This window comes from Euphorbia lathyris, chromosome 2, assembly GCF_963576675.1.
Source record: "Euphorbia lathyris chromosome 2, ddEupLath1.1, whole genome shotgun sequence".
In the NCBI taxonomy this organism is placed as follows: domain Eukaryota; kingdom Viridiplantae; phylum Streptophyta; class Magnoliopsida; order Malpighiales; family Euphorbiaceae; genus Euphorbia; species Euphorbia lathyris.
This window is the reverse complement of record NC_088911.1, coordinates 51341650-51356206: the sequence shown is the minus strand read 5'-3', so window position 1 is coordinate 51356206 and position 14557 is coordinate 51341650. Positions and strand designations below refer to the sequence as shown.

Below are 14557 nucleotides of genomic sequence, written 5' to 3'. Positions count from 1 at the left end.
AGCCTATATGTACCATCCTGTCTAGCTCCAAAGCTAGTTGTCTGCAGTCATCCGTATCGTGAGCCTTACTTTTTTGGAACTAATAATAAGTTAAGTTGCTTCATCGACTAAAATGCTTGAGCTTTAACCAATACTCAATATGTTACTTGTTTTTTCTCGATCCAATACATGACTTATTTCTTAGGAGCATTGGGTGGTGAGCATTATGCATTTTGATTATTCATGTGGTATCTTCTCATGTCTCTATCTTTTGCCAAGATGTTGTTGTTTCTAGTGATTTTCCAAACTTTGATGGTCCTTCAATAGTGGGTTAAGTTTGTGGATGTCCCATCTCACATAATCTCTAGCTCATTGTATAAGGTCTGGGAAGGACTGGGGCAATTTGGTAGTAAGCTCTTTAGATAAATCTTCATTCCAGAAGTTCATAGCCATGACATCCACTACCGAGACCATATGGACCAAATAATTAAGGTCTTGCATGATTTTACTCCCTAGAATGAAGATGATGAAGTGTTGGGCAAACTTTATGGCCATCTAGTTAAGACTTTGGATTGATCTTGTTGGGAGTTGTTCGTTACATTAGGCAACTACCTCTTTCAGGGTGGTGGGGAATAATCAGCACATGACAACATCTATGGCTATCATAGTTTCAAATGACCTTTTGAAAATTTTAAAGTGTACCGTGGGATCTCCTATCTCGTTGTATTCTTTCAAAGATAGATATACACTTGAAGTCGTGAGGCATTAGTTCCTCCAAGATGCATGCATAGAGTCGGGAACTGGTATCCATGATCTCCGAAATGCAAGCATCAATTCCACTGTCTATCATAGCACTCTTCGATCTTCAGCTCACCTCCTTACTAATAAGGTTGTACATGCCATCTTTCTCCATCGAAGTCTGGTAGTCCTCACGAGTTTTGGGAGGACTTTTCTAAAGTGACCGTCAATTTAGAGGAGATCTTGGCTAAGTATATTTTCTCCGTTACAAACCTCGATCATAAGTCTTAGGTTCGATGGAATCCCTCCAAGTTTTTGTTGTCCTTGTGGGGATCTGGACTCGATAGAGTGTTTTTGTAACAAACTTTTAGCTAGACATGCGTGTGCTTCTTTTGATGACTCTTTCCAACTGCTCTCACTAGGAGGTAGTGAAGTTGACCTAGAGAGATGACTCTGACTCCTATGCGGACTTTATTGCCTCTCTTTAGATCTTCCGTCGAGCATAGCTATGAAAGATCTGATTTCTAGTGGAACAGACGGTGGAATCGTAGTTGTTCGAACGCTTAATAGCTTTTTGTACCACTTTGAGCTGGGCATGGACTTGCGCCATCTCCACATCATGTTCTCCTCTAATCTCATTCACAACATCTTAGATGATGTCCATGTAATAGATGATAACTTTCTACTATCTAGATCCAGTGAGCCCATGAATTTGTCTAGATCTAGAGTGATTCACAAGAACTGCATACGATTTCCAATAGCATCTTTCAAGGAGTCTTGGATTCTTGAGAGAAGCTTATGTTTGGCGGAGGAAGGTCAGTGATTAGGGGGTTTGAGGAATCTTTCATGTGATCCATGAATGCAATATAAGTTCCACGCTCACAACTAATTTGACGTGGAAAAATGTGAGGAGGAGCTATTGGGGTGATTTGATAGAATAACTTCCTAAAATCAGACAAAAACAAGATTAAAGGGAGGGGCCGAGATTCGACGATTCGACGACCTCACTTTGATGTTTAAGTTAGCAGAGCTTTTGAGGAAGGAAATGAAGAATTAATAATAGAATTCTAGGATTTTGTGATGATGTAACTTTAGTTGCGCAGCTATCTTTTCTCTTTATATAGCATGAGGGGTAGTTCTTGTAGTTTGGTAGTTTGTACGCCCTAATAGAAATTCGAAATACGTGTAAGGACGTCAGTGGAGTAAATCCTTTGGAAGGCCTGATGGGATTTGGAAGATAAAACTGTCATGAATACGTATAAAAATTGATACCTTACAGATTTAAAAGTCCTCATTAGTCCATGTGTCAATAGCGGTTATGCACTGGCTGAGGCACATTGATTGTTCCACGTGTCCAGTATAATTATTCGCATATTATCAATTACGAAACTCAATCGAATTGAAACATAAAAAAACTCAATGTTTTGTGAATTAAGTGATGAAATTTTAAATAAGAGTTAGTTAATAGTTGATTAATTTCATGAGTTGTCTTTATTGGTAAGCTAACCATGCATTTTCCATTTTGGTACATATGTTACATTCATAGCTAGATTGGATCCTATATCATCAACAACAAGACATATATCCTTAGTATATTTACACCATTTAACACATACATTACTCTTAGTTCCCCTTTTTGTCTTGAAAAAGTTACCTCACATTTAAATGTTAAATTCCTGCAAGAGCTTTTATGAGCCACTTGATCTCCTCTACATTTAGGAAAAAAAACAACAACAGTAAGTGATTAGGTTTTTATATTATCTAAGCTAAGCAATATCCTTATATGGTAGCAGACATTTGCAGACCACTTTATTGGATTTTCAGGTGCTAGATCCATCTCTCTCTCTTTCCTTCATTTTAAGATATCTTCTTTGTTCTTCATTCTTTAAACATGGAAGGTGAGAATTCAAACGTGTTTTCTGTATGGCCTCAGAGAAACTACATATGTAGCTTTTGTAAGAGACAGTTTAACTCAGCTCAAGCTTTGGGAGGTCATATGAATGTTCATAGGAGAGATAGAGCTATGCTTATTCAGTTACCTTCTTGGGTTTTTGATCATTCTTCTTCTTCTTTCTTACCACATCGTCATTATCCCTTTCACCTGGATAAGAAATCTACTCATCCATATGAATCTTTGTCCCAAGATTTAAGGAACAAGAAGAACGACAACAACGTTAAAATGAGAGCTGAAGTGGAAGAACTTAACAAGAAAAGTGATCATCAGCAGCAGCAGCAGCAGCTTATTAGCTTAGATTTGGAGATTGGCTGCAAAGATAATTCAAAGGAGGTTTTGGATTTGGAGCTTCGTCTCGGTTGTTTTTAGTCAATTTATATCTATACTATCCCATCATTTCTTATGTTATATATTTATATATTTTATTGCATTCTGATCAGTAGGATATGCTTTAGAGAAGACAAGTCACACTGATCATACTTATGAGCTGATTAGAGATTTATTAATTAATGACTACTTCTTCATTAATTAATTAATTTTTCTTCTTTCAATGTGTAATTAATTAATATATGATCCTGTTTAGGGATGCTTTAATTATGAGTTTAGTCTTTAATTTGTATGTTTTTGAGTTTTAAATGTTATAATTAGTTTTAGGGTGTGGGTATGGTCCATGTAATTAGGTTAAGTGTAAACATTAGTTGGAGATGCAAGAGTTGTTGGTCTATCATTATTCATATCTCTACATATATGTGCTACCAAGGAATATGAAAACTATATATTAATTCATTTTAGTTCGAAATATATATTCTCTCTAATTAAGGATATTAATTAAATTTTTTTTTTTAACTTATTAAAACAAATGTTCATAGAGATCCTTGGACATTTTTGTGTTTTAACTATATATAACAATTCAAATTTAGGTAGACTGATGTGATGTGAGTGCTTAAGTTTTATTTGGATTTTAGAAATTAGGTAATTGAATTAAGGTTTGTTAATTAAGTTTAGAACTAATCAAAAGTTCAGCCATGAAAACAATGTTTGACTTAAGAAGATTATGTAATACTTTAGTTGATTAGGAAGTTTGTAAAATGATTAAGTAGACAGTTACCTATACGGAACTTCCTAAACTAAACTAAACCTTTTCTATTTTTCTTTTTATTTTTTATTTTTTCCTTTTTTTAGTATTAGGTGTTAATGAGTTATACGCTTCAAAGCGTGAGAGTGTAATATATAAAATATACTATTATTGAATTTTATCTATCAATCCGTTCTTAGTATGATATTAGAGTTTTCGCAGCTAAGTAGTTCAAATTATAACAATTTAAATTATTAATAGAATTTTAATACATAGTAAAATGAGTTTGTGTTATATATTTTTTTTTAAATTCAAGAAACATTTATATGCGAGAATATGCCAAAAATAATAGTAATAAATAACTATTTTTTATCGGTTTAATTTTTTGGATCAAATGTTTTTTTATATTGAAAGACTATATACCCTTAATTAATTGTTGCAATTTTTTTACGAAACTTCCATGTCATTTTATAAAAGAATTTAAAACCGCTGGAATACAAAGATTTACCTTGTGAAAATGTTTTTTTAATTCTTTTCGTATGTTAGAAGACAAAACTCTATCACTAAGTATTTCTGATCGTAGCTACATTCGAATTTCAATTGAATGGTTAAACTCATTCAATATTTTAATAACGTGTTTGGTAATATCTTAGTTAAAATGTTAAGTGAGCATCCGATAGTGTTACACTTAAGCATGACTTTCTTGTAAGCATATAAATATTCAAACGGTAAAATGTATTACATATTGATTGAGATAGAAAATTATCCCCATTATTAAAGATTTTATATATATTGATGTTGTTAATGGATCTTTTTTCTTTCAAATCCTCTTACTTGGTGTTTACGAGGTGTTTATTTTAGGTTTTTGTAATAGTGTTTAATATTTGAGTTCTATTAGATATGGATATTTCTGCTGTAATTTAGGAATATAATTGATTTGTAATTATCATGTTCACACATATATCTTGTGTATATATATCACATTATCAATGAATGGAAAGGCAGGATTCTACATTATCATGGTATCATGAGCCTAATTTCTTTCCTAAAAACTCTCTCCTAAAATTTCTCTCCCTAATCCCACCCAAATCTCTTCTTTCTCTCTTCCTCATTCTGTCGTTCTTCATCCCTAAAAACTCTACTGCCACCATGCCAAACAATGAACAAAACAATGGTGCCGCCGCCGCACCAACTCATCCGGCCCTCTCCATTATCAACATTACCTCCTTTATTCGTGATCCTCTCGAATCCGGCAAAGGCCTCTATACCACTTGGGCTGAACTTTTTAAAACACATGCCCGTGCTTTTCAAGTTCTTGATCATATCCTTCCTGAAACCGACGATAAATCGGAAACCTCTTCTTCGGTTATGAAAGCAAAGAATCCAGGTTTATGGTCTCGTGTTGATGCCATCGTGTTGCAATGGATTTATGGAACCATATCTTCAGACCTTCTCAACAGTATCATCGGACCAAATTTAACAGCCGCCGACGCTTGGAAACTCCTAGAACAACAATTCTCCGATAATAAAAATTCAAGAGCCCTTTATTTACAACAAGAACTGTCCAATGCTAGACTTGAAAATTTTGATGATATCTCTGCCTACTGCCAACATTTGAAGTCCCTCTCGGACCAATTAAGCAACGTCGGGGCTGCCGTATCCAATGATCGTCTCGTTCTTCAATTAATTTCGGGGCTCACTGACGCCTACGAGACAATCGGAACACAAATTCGCCACAATGACATTCTGCCCAATTTCACAAAGGCAAGGTCCATGTTATTATTGGAAGAATCTGCCCGTAAAAAACGCACAGCCGCCACCGTCGGATCTGAAATTGCCGCCGTTACTATCGCCCAACAGTCCCCGTCGAATCAAGCTCCTCCATATTCAAATCACGTTCGGCCTTCTTTCCCTCAAAATTCTGGCGCTGCTCGCGGTGGCCGGGGTTATTATCGCCGTGGCAGAGGCGGACGGGGCAGAGGCGGACGATGGCAGCAAAATAGCGGTCCTCGCTGGTCAGGGGCTGTTTCTTTACAACAGCCATGGGGGTACGGGCCATGGACTGGACAGGCCCAATGGGCCTATCCCCCATGTCCTTATCCTTCTTGGCCCAATTCTTCACATGGTGCAACTCATGGTGCAACTCGCGGGCCTGTTTTTAATAACAATTCTTCTGCAGTCCAGCCAGGCATATTGGGAGCCCATCCGCAGGCCCATCTGGCCCAGTATTACACTCCAACAAACATTGAGGCGGCTATGCACACCTTGACAATCACACCACCTGCAGAACCTTGGCATATGGACACCGGCGCCACTTCTCACATGAGCGGGGATGGAGGTAAACTCACATCTTATTTAAATAAGAGTCCTAACACGAGTATCGTAGTAGGTAATGGCACTTGTATTCCTGTTATCGGTCTTGGTAATGCATCCTTAAAAACAAACAACAAAACCCTAGAATTGAACAATGTTTTACATGCCCCTAGATTAATCAAAAACCTTATATCTGTGCGGAAATTTGCTATTGATAATAATGTGTCCGTTGAATTTGATCCTGTTGGTTTCTCTGTGAAGGACTTGCGCACGGGGATCCCTATTATGAGATGTAATAACACCGGTGATTTATATCCAGTCACATCCTCCTCTTCAGAGTCTTCTTATGCTTTAAATGCTTCTGTTTTATCTCCTTCAGTTTGGCACAATAGATTGGGCCATCCTGGTCCTCAAATTTTAGACAATCTTCGAACTAATAATTTTATTTCTTGTCCTAAAAATGTTGATTTTTCTATTTGCAATTCTTGTGTGCTTGGGAAACATATTAAATTGCCTTTTTATGCTTCTAAAAATATGTCATCAATGCCGTTTGATATTATTCATAGTGATATATGGACATCTCCTGTTCTAAGTTCTAGTGGCTATAGATATTATGTTCTTTTCCTAGATGATTATTCTAATTTTCTGTGGACTTTTCCCTTAGCAAATAAATCTCAAGTTTTTTCTGTGTTCCTCACATTCCGAAATTACGTACGTACTCAATTTGAAAAAGATATCAAAACTTTTCAGTGTGATAATGGTGGTGAGTATAACAATAGTCATTTTCATGATTTTTTTAACAATAATGGTATGCAATTCCGTTTTTCATGTCCACATACTTCCTCCCAAAACGGTAAATCTGAACGAACGATTCGAACAATCAATAATATAATTCGCACTCTTCTAACACATGCTTCTTGCTCTCATTCTTTCTGGCCTCATGCTCTTGCTCATGCGACCTATCTTTTAAATATTCTCCCTCACAAAAATCTTAGTCTTCTTTCACCGACTCAAATTCTCTACAATCGTACTCCTTCTTATACTCACTTACGCACTTTCGGTTGTCTTTGTTACCCACTTGTCCCTTCTTCCTCTAGAAATAAACTTCAACCTAGGTCCTCTCCATGTGTGTTTCTTGGATATCCATCCAATCATCGAGGCTATAAGTGTTACGACATCTCCGCGCGGAAAATAATTATATCTCGTCACGTTATTTTCAATGAAAGCAAATTTCCATTTTCCACTCAACATGTCTCGGCCTCCCCTCCCATTTCTTCTATTTCCAACTCACCTACACAAACAACCCAACCCATTATTCCCTTCCCCACTAATGCGTCCACTCCTAACCAAAGCCCAGTTTCACCACGGCCCAACAGTCCCAACCCATCTTCCCAAAACAGCCCAGCACTTCCCCCTTCTCCTCTCGACAGTCCCTTTCCTTCTCCAATTCAACACGGCCCAAACACAAATTCCCCACAACAGCTCACCTCCCCACAACAGCCCACTTCCCCGCCTTCTCCCGATCCTATACACGCCAACCCAACCCAACCGACTCACCCTATGACAACCCGAGCTAAACTTGGAATTTTCAAACCCCAAAGAAAGCTCAACTTACACACCACCACTATTTCTCCTATTCCTTCTAATCCCTCACTTGCTTTACAAGACCCTAATTGGAAACAAGCCATGACTGAAGAATATAAGGCTCTTATTGAAAATAAGACGTGGGTCCTCGTACCCCGTCCTTCTAATGCTAATGTTCTTCGTAGTTGGTGGATTCTCAGGCACAAATTTAATGCAGATGGATCTTTTGAAAGATACAAAGCAAGACTTGTTGGAAATGGGGCGAATCAACTTGTTGGGGTAGACTGTGGTGATACTTTCAGTCCAGTTGTTAAGCCAGCAACAATTCGAGCTGTATTAAGTATTGCACTTTCTAAAGGTTGGCCACTACATCAGCTGGATGTAAAAAATGCTTTTCTTCATGGGGATCTTCATGAGACTGTTTATATGCATCAACCACTGGGATTTCGGGATCCCAACTATCCAGATCATGTATGCCTTCTTCAAAAGTCTCTTTATGGTCTCAAACAGGCACCACGGGCGTGGTACCAACGGTTTGCCTCTTTCTTGTCTACCATGGGTTTTTCTCACAGTAAATCTGATCATTCACTGTTTGTCTTTCGTCGGGGAGCAGAGATGGCATATCTACTCTTATATGTGGATGACATCGTTCTAGCTACTTCTTCCACTGCTCTACGAGAGTCAATTATCAACAAATTGAGTTCCGAATTTGCTATGAAAGATCTTGGCCCATTGAGTTATTTTTTAGGGATATCTGTCACTCGGAGCGCCGGCTCTCTTTTTCTGTCTCAAAAGAAGTATGCTACTGAGATCATTTCTAAAGCCGGTCTTTCTTCAGCAAATTCCTGTACAACACCTGTTGACACTAAGCAAAAACTGAGTGCTTCATCTGGTTCTGCTTATCATGATCCATCTGAGTATCGAAGTTTAGCTGGTGCATTACAGTATTTGACTCTCACTCGCCCAGACATCAGTTATGCTGTTCAGCAAGTCTGTTTATTCATGCACGATCCCAAAACGTCTCATATGGCAGCTATCAAGTGGATTCTTCGATATGTTAAAGGAACCCTGGAGTTCGGACTTACATTCACAACCTCTTCACTAGATTCCTTGGTCTCCTATACAGATGCAGATTGGGGGGGATGTCCTGACACTCGACGTTCTACTTCAGGATATTGTGTTTTCCTTGGTGACAATCTTCTGTCTTGGTCTGCTAAGCGGCAACCCACTTTATCTCGTTCTAGTGCTGAAGCAGAGTATCGTGGTGTTGCTAATGTCGTATCTGAAACTTGCTGGATTAGAAATCTTCTTCTTGAACTTCATTGCCCTATTAGTAAATCCACCTTGGTATATTGTGACAATGTGAGTGCAGTTTACCTCACTGGTAATCCTGTACAACACCAACGTACCAAGCATATTGAGATGGATATACATTTTGTTCGAGAAAAGGTTGCTAAAGGAGAGGTTAGGGTACTTCATGTTCCTTCTCGTCATCAAATTGCAGATATTTTCACCAAAGGTCTACCACAAATTCTTTTCGACGACTTCCGCTCTAGTCTCAACGTTCGACCACCTCCCGTTTCGACTACGGGGGTGTATTAGATATGGATATTTCTGCTGTAATTTAGGAATATAATTGATTTGTAATTATCATGTTCACACATATATCTTGTGTATATATATCACATTATCAATGAATGGAAAGGCAGGATTCTACATTATCAAGTTCAAACCATAAAAATGTAGTGTTTGATTATGTCTATTCAACACTATCATTTAATATTATTGAGGTTAACAAAATTATCCTTCTAATTTTTAAATATATTTCTTTTTTAATGTTATTCCTATTTCTATAATATTATTGATGAAAGAACAAAATTGTACCCAATTGAATAAAAATTTAACTTTTTAAGGTTTATTTAATTATTAAGATTATATTTATTAATTTGTACAATATTTTCTATTGGTAAATTCCAAATATAATCATGTAGTTTTGCCAATTTATAAATGGATGTTTGTGATTTTTTGTTGCTAAAAGATGACTAAGGTCTTCGCTATTAGCAAAATTAAGAACTTTTAAGTTGACATTATCAATTTTGATCATCAATAACATCAAATTAGAAAATGCCAAGAATTAAAATATATCCATATTAGACAATTTACATATTAACATCAATCGTTCATCGCAATTCTACCAAACAATATTAATTAATCAACTAATAACAAACATCTAAGTACAACAACCAACACCTAACAATTAATAGCTAACGGCAACAACAACAAATTTACCTAACAGTTGAACCAAATAAAGTGATGTGTGAAATTATAAATAAAAAGCTAACATTATATCACATGTTTAAAGAGTTATACCTTTCCAATTAAGTAATGATATTTAATGTATACCCTAATGTCTAATTTATTTGAAATGTGAAACTAATATTTACTGGAGATAAAACATCAAACTATGATTTTGTTCGTGTAAAAGAAAATCTAACTCCTCTAAAAAATATATATCAAACAAGTATGATTATTTCATATATTTAAGACTAATATAGCTTTTTAATTAAATAATATAAATATTTAAGTTGCATCAAATTAGTAAGAAAGAAGTATGATATCGTAGATTTAAACACCACCCTAACAAAATTCAGAAAAAAATGTACAAAATTTATAAATTGGGATCTCCTTATTAACTTGGCTTGAATGGTAGAAATTGTAAAAGAAGAGGCAATATTGAAGTAAAAAAAGAGCATTGATTCATAGACATATTGAATTAGAAAGATTATCAAATGACAGAAAAGAAGTATGAAAAATCATCTGATTCTGAACACAAGACATGATATTATTTTAATGAGGGGAGGGAAATGCATGTTCCCCACATAGTCTAGTGTCAGAAACATGATGGGTTTTCCTTAATAAGAAACCCTTTATTTTCTCTCCTTTCCAATATCAATCTTTCTTTCTTTCTTTCAGTAAATGTGGACTGTAGAAGATGTCACTGAAAGTGTAAGCATGGCATAAAAGAAATAAAAATGAAATCTGATCATAAATACAACAGATGCTGTGTAAGTGCACATTTTAGTGAAAGGGGGAAGAGAATGGGATGAAAATGAAAGGAAAGGGTATACTATTCTCTGCCGTATTCAACTATTCATCATCATCTTCAATGCATTCCCAGCCAACCCAATCCTTATTGTAATCTCTCTCAATTCATTACCATAATAACCCAAAAGATAACCACAATAATAATAGGTTAATAGGTTAAGGATATATCTTCCATTTATCAAGAGTGATAAATATTCAATCTAACATTTATGTGATACTCAACGTCTGTCCGGACACACACACTCTTGGTATCCTACATGTATGAATCTTGTTAAAAACAAAATCAAAACATCACACTTCATAATCTAGAATCACTAATTAATGTTTGTTTGAGTATGAGGATTACTTATACTTACTAATACGTTTGAGACGAAACAACACTAGATAAATCTATCCATCATGTTATCTCAAGTCGGGTCCTCAATCCTAATGAACTCTTTCACTGGATCCATATAACTGTCCAGATATCTGAATATCTAAAGCTTGTAAGATCAACTTTCTGTTCATGAACATAAGACATTGTTACATGCAAGTCTCAACAGTATTATTTTAATCCCTTAAACATAATACTTGACTTGGAGAATTTAAGTTTATCAACTAATTAATTAGAATCATAAGACACAGTTTCACTCCATGCTTGTATGAACACTTTATGATTACTTTTATAAACTTGAGATTTCCTTTTATTTAACTTGTTCAGTTGTGATATAAGATTAATGTCTTTATATAGTTAAAATATAGTTAAACATACTATATCTTATAAATCAAATGATTTAGAAATGAACAATTCATTTACAAATACTTTATATCCTAAAACAATTGTCTATAGGACATAAAACCTATACATGGAACCATGTCTGTCAGCCTTCTTACTTGTCTTATTTGCCTCATTTGCTTCCTTGAGCTCTACTCGCATAATCTCCATTTGCATTGTGTACTCTGCTCTCAAGATGTTCATAGATTCCTGAACTGAGACCATGTTGTATATTAGCTGCTTTATAATTTTTTCCATAAACCTACCCTACTAATTATCTAGAGATCTTAAGCAGACTTCAGTCTTCTGATCCAATGCTGGAGTAATATGCAATGGCTCCAGCATGTTGTTGCTAGAATCAACGAGGCCACGCTTTTTAGTGTGAGTAGTCGAAGTGCTTGGGATATCTGAAACTAGTTGGATGACAGGTTGAAGTGCAAAATTTGTTATCTAATACATTTTACGAAGTAAGATCCACGTTCACTACACCACTTGATGTCGTTCAATCTGCAAATCAGGCTCCATAGGCTGAGCTGGAGTCACCTAATGTGGATTTAACAAACTGTCAGAGATGAGCCGCTGTCCGACGTCCCTTTTTCTGATGGTTAAGTCACTGAAATTACTAAGAATGAAATAAATAAGACTTGGAAAGCATCGTAAAGACAGAATTGATTGTGTACCTTATGTCTCTTTAGAAATCACTATTTATAGATGAAAATGAGAGGTATCTACTGACGCATAGCTCTCCACGTGTTAACATCCGGTTGGTTCATATTCTATACGCTTTATGTATGTCCTTTACCGTAAATCACGACGCTTCTTAAGGATTATGAGCGTATATTTAAAATCCGACCATACGATTAGGATATGTGTCGTAATGGTTATGCTTTTCATATAAAACATCATATTTCTTCCTGCTCTTTATTTAGTATGATATCAATAACAATAAAATTTTGAGATACTTTTATTATTATTGGCTTTGTTTTTGGGATGTATCAACAATTTTATTTGTTCTTTTTGATACGATTTATGGCCATTGTTTAATGGGAGAATTTGGGCCAGTTTCACTTGATGACCCACTTAGATCTAAATGGGTTGGTAATGAGACCCAAACCACATTTATTTTTAGCCCATGTCATGAAGTTGAATGCCCAACAAATTGCCAAAAGAGAAAATTCTGAATATTCACACCATAACCAATTTATTTGGCTAAAATAATTTTTTAATGGGATTTCATAATAGTGCTAATTATGAAGAAAGCAGTCAAATTTGAATGATTGAATTTCAAAGGATTAAATTAATTGGACTCACTCCAAATGGACTTTCAATTCATTCCTTATAACTTCATTAACTTTGCAACCATGTCTTTATTTTTATATCCCTCAGATTGACCCATGGCTTCACGTATTTGACCCACCTTTGGCCTGCTTTTTATTTTTATTATTATTATCTTTAAGTTACAAATATACTATAATGTTGTAGTTTCTTTAAAAAAATAGATAATATTGTAGTCGATTATATTAAATCGATAGACAGTAATTATGACAAAAAAAAAAATTCACATTGTTTATTCATTAGTAGGAGAAATAATTGTAAATAAAAAAAAAAGAATTTAATTTTTGTATGTATTGAAAATAAAAAGTAGGACCCTTTTTTTTATCACCTAGACCACAAACAATTTTTTATATATAAAAAAGAGCATAAACAATTTAGTTAAGTGAGATGAAGAATTGTTAAAAATAGAAGAGAATTAAAAGCAGTGGCGTAGCTGTCTTCCATGTCTCTAACTTTTCCACCTTAAAAGACTAAGTCAATTTTAATATTTTAATAAGGCATATAACCCATATATATACGTACAAATTAAAAAAAGTTTTATAAGATTTTGAAAAGTAAAGATATACAAAGACAAAAAGTCCTAGAAATCTACATATCATTATAAAAACATAATGTTTTCGTAATGATTTATGTGTTATGTCTGGTAGTAATATTTTGAACAACCATAACCCTTTTTGTCTCCCCACATCAGGAATTGCATTGTCATTTTTCCATTTAACAAAATTACATTGTCTTTCATCATTGAAATATGGATGTTTTATTTCAGTGCCAGGGTAAATATAGATAATGATAAATCATTCAGGAAATACAATCCAAAATGAAATAAATCATATATAGAATTTGTTGGCCTAAAAAAATAAAATAATTATTTATATATATAAAAAATGTTTGGGTTATGTTTTTAGGATATAGTTTATATTTTCTAGAAAATAATATACGTGTAAGCCAACCTTCAACCCATGAGAGAGTCCGGCACCACGCGGGGCGTCTCCTCAATACGCAACGCGTAAACAAGGCGTCCGGAGAAATCAACGTCAAAAACTCAAATACGCAGCGCGTCCTTCACGTTACGCGGGGCGTACTTTCTTACGCGGGACGTACTTGCCAATACGTCATGCGTAAGACGCATCCGCAGAGTGTTCCAACATCAGAAGCTCCAATACGCAGGGCGTATCCGCCAATACGCAAGGCGTACTCCTTTACGCGGGACGCGACACTAGAGACGCCACGCGTAAAAATCATCAATGAAACGCACAAGGCCCAGGAGCCACAACACGCAGGGAGTAGTAGGACATACGCGGGGCGTATCGTCTCTCCCGGAAGCAGTCAACGGCAGTTGAGGAAGTTAAGTTAGTTGGACTGTTAGTTGGAGTTAGTTGAGTTAGTTGGTGATGAAAAGACCAAAATACCCTAATGCCACTAACTAATTACCAAAACGCCACTTAAAAATACTATAAATAGACTCCATCCCCTACACTAAAACACACTCAATCACAACACAAAACCCCTCTCTAAAGATCCCTTTCAATGTTCTCTAGTTCCTAGTTTCAAGTTCTTAGTTCTTCAAGTTCTTGTTTCCTCTTTCCATTTTTTAGCTCTCTTTCTAGCTCTTTTAGTGTGCTTTAGCCTCAATTCAAGCCTTTTTTCAAGTGTCTCAAATCAAATTAGTGTTTTTAAGTCGTTATTCTGCTCAAGTTTTCAATTAGAATTTCCTTTCTAA

The 14557-nt window shown here is 35.5% G+C and overlaps 1 protein-coding gene across 1 annotated transcript; it reads left to right on the top strand.

Moving 5' to 3' along the window:
• Nucleotides 1-2358: 2358 nt before the first annotated feature.
• LOC136220553 (zinc finger protein 11-like) lies at nt 2359-3369 on the top strand. The gene has a single exon (XM_066008366.1). It carries the CDS (start codon nt 2609-2611, stop codon nt 3038-3040), a length of 432 nt encoding a protein of 143 aa, XP_065864438.1. The 5' UTR covers nt 2359-2608; the 3' UTR covers nt 3041-3369.
• The last annotated feature ends 11188 nt before the right edge of the window (nt 3370-14557 follow it).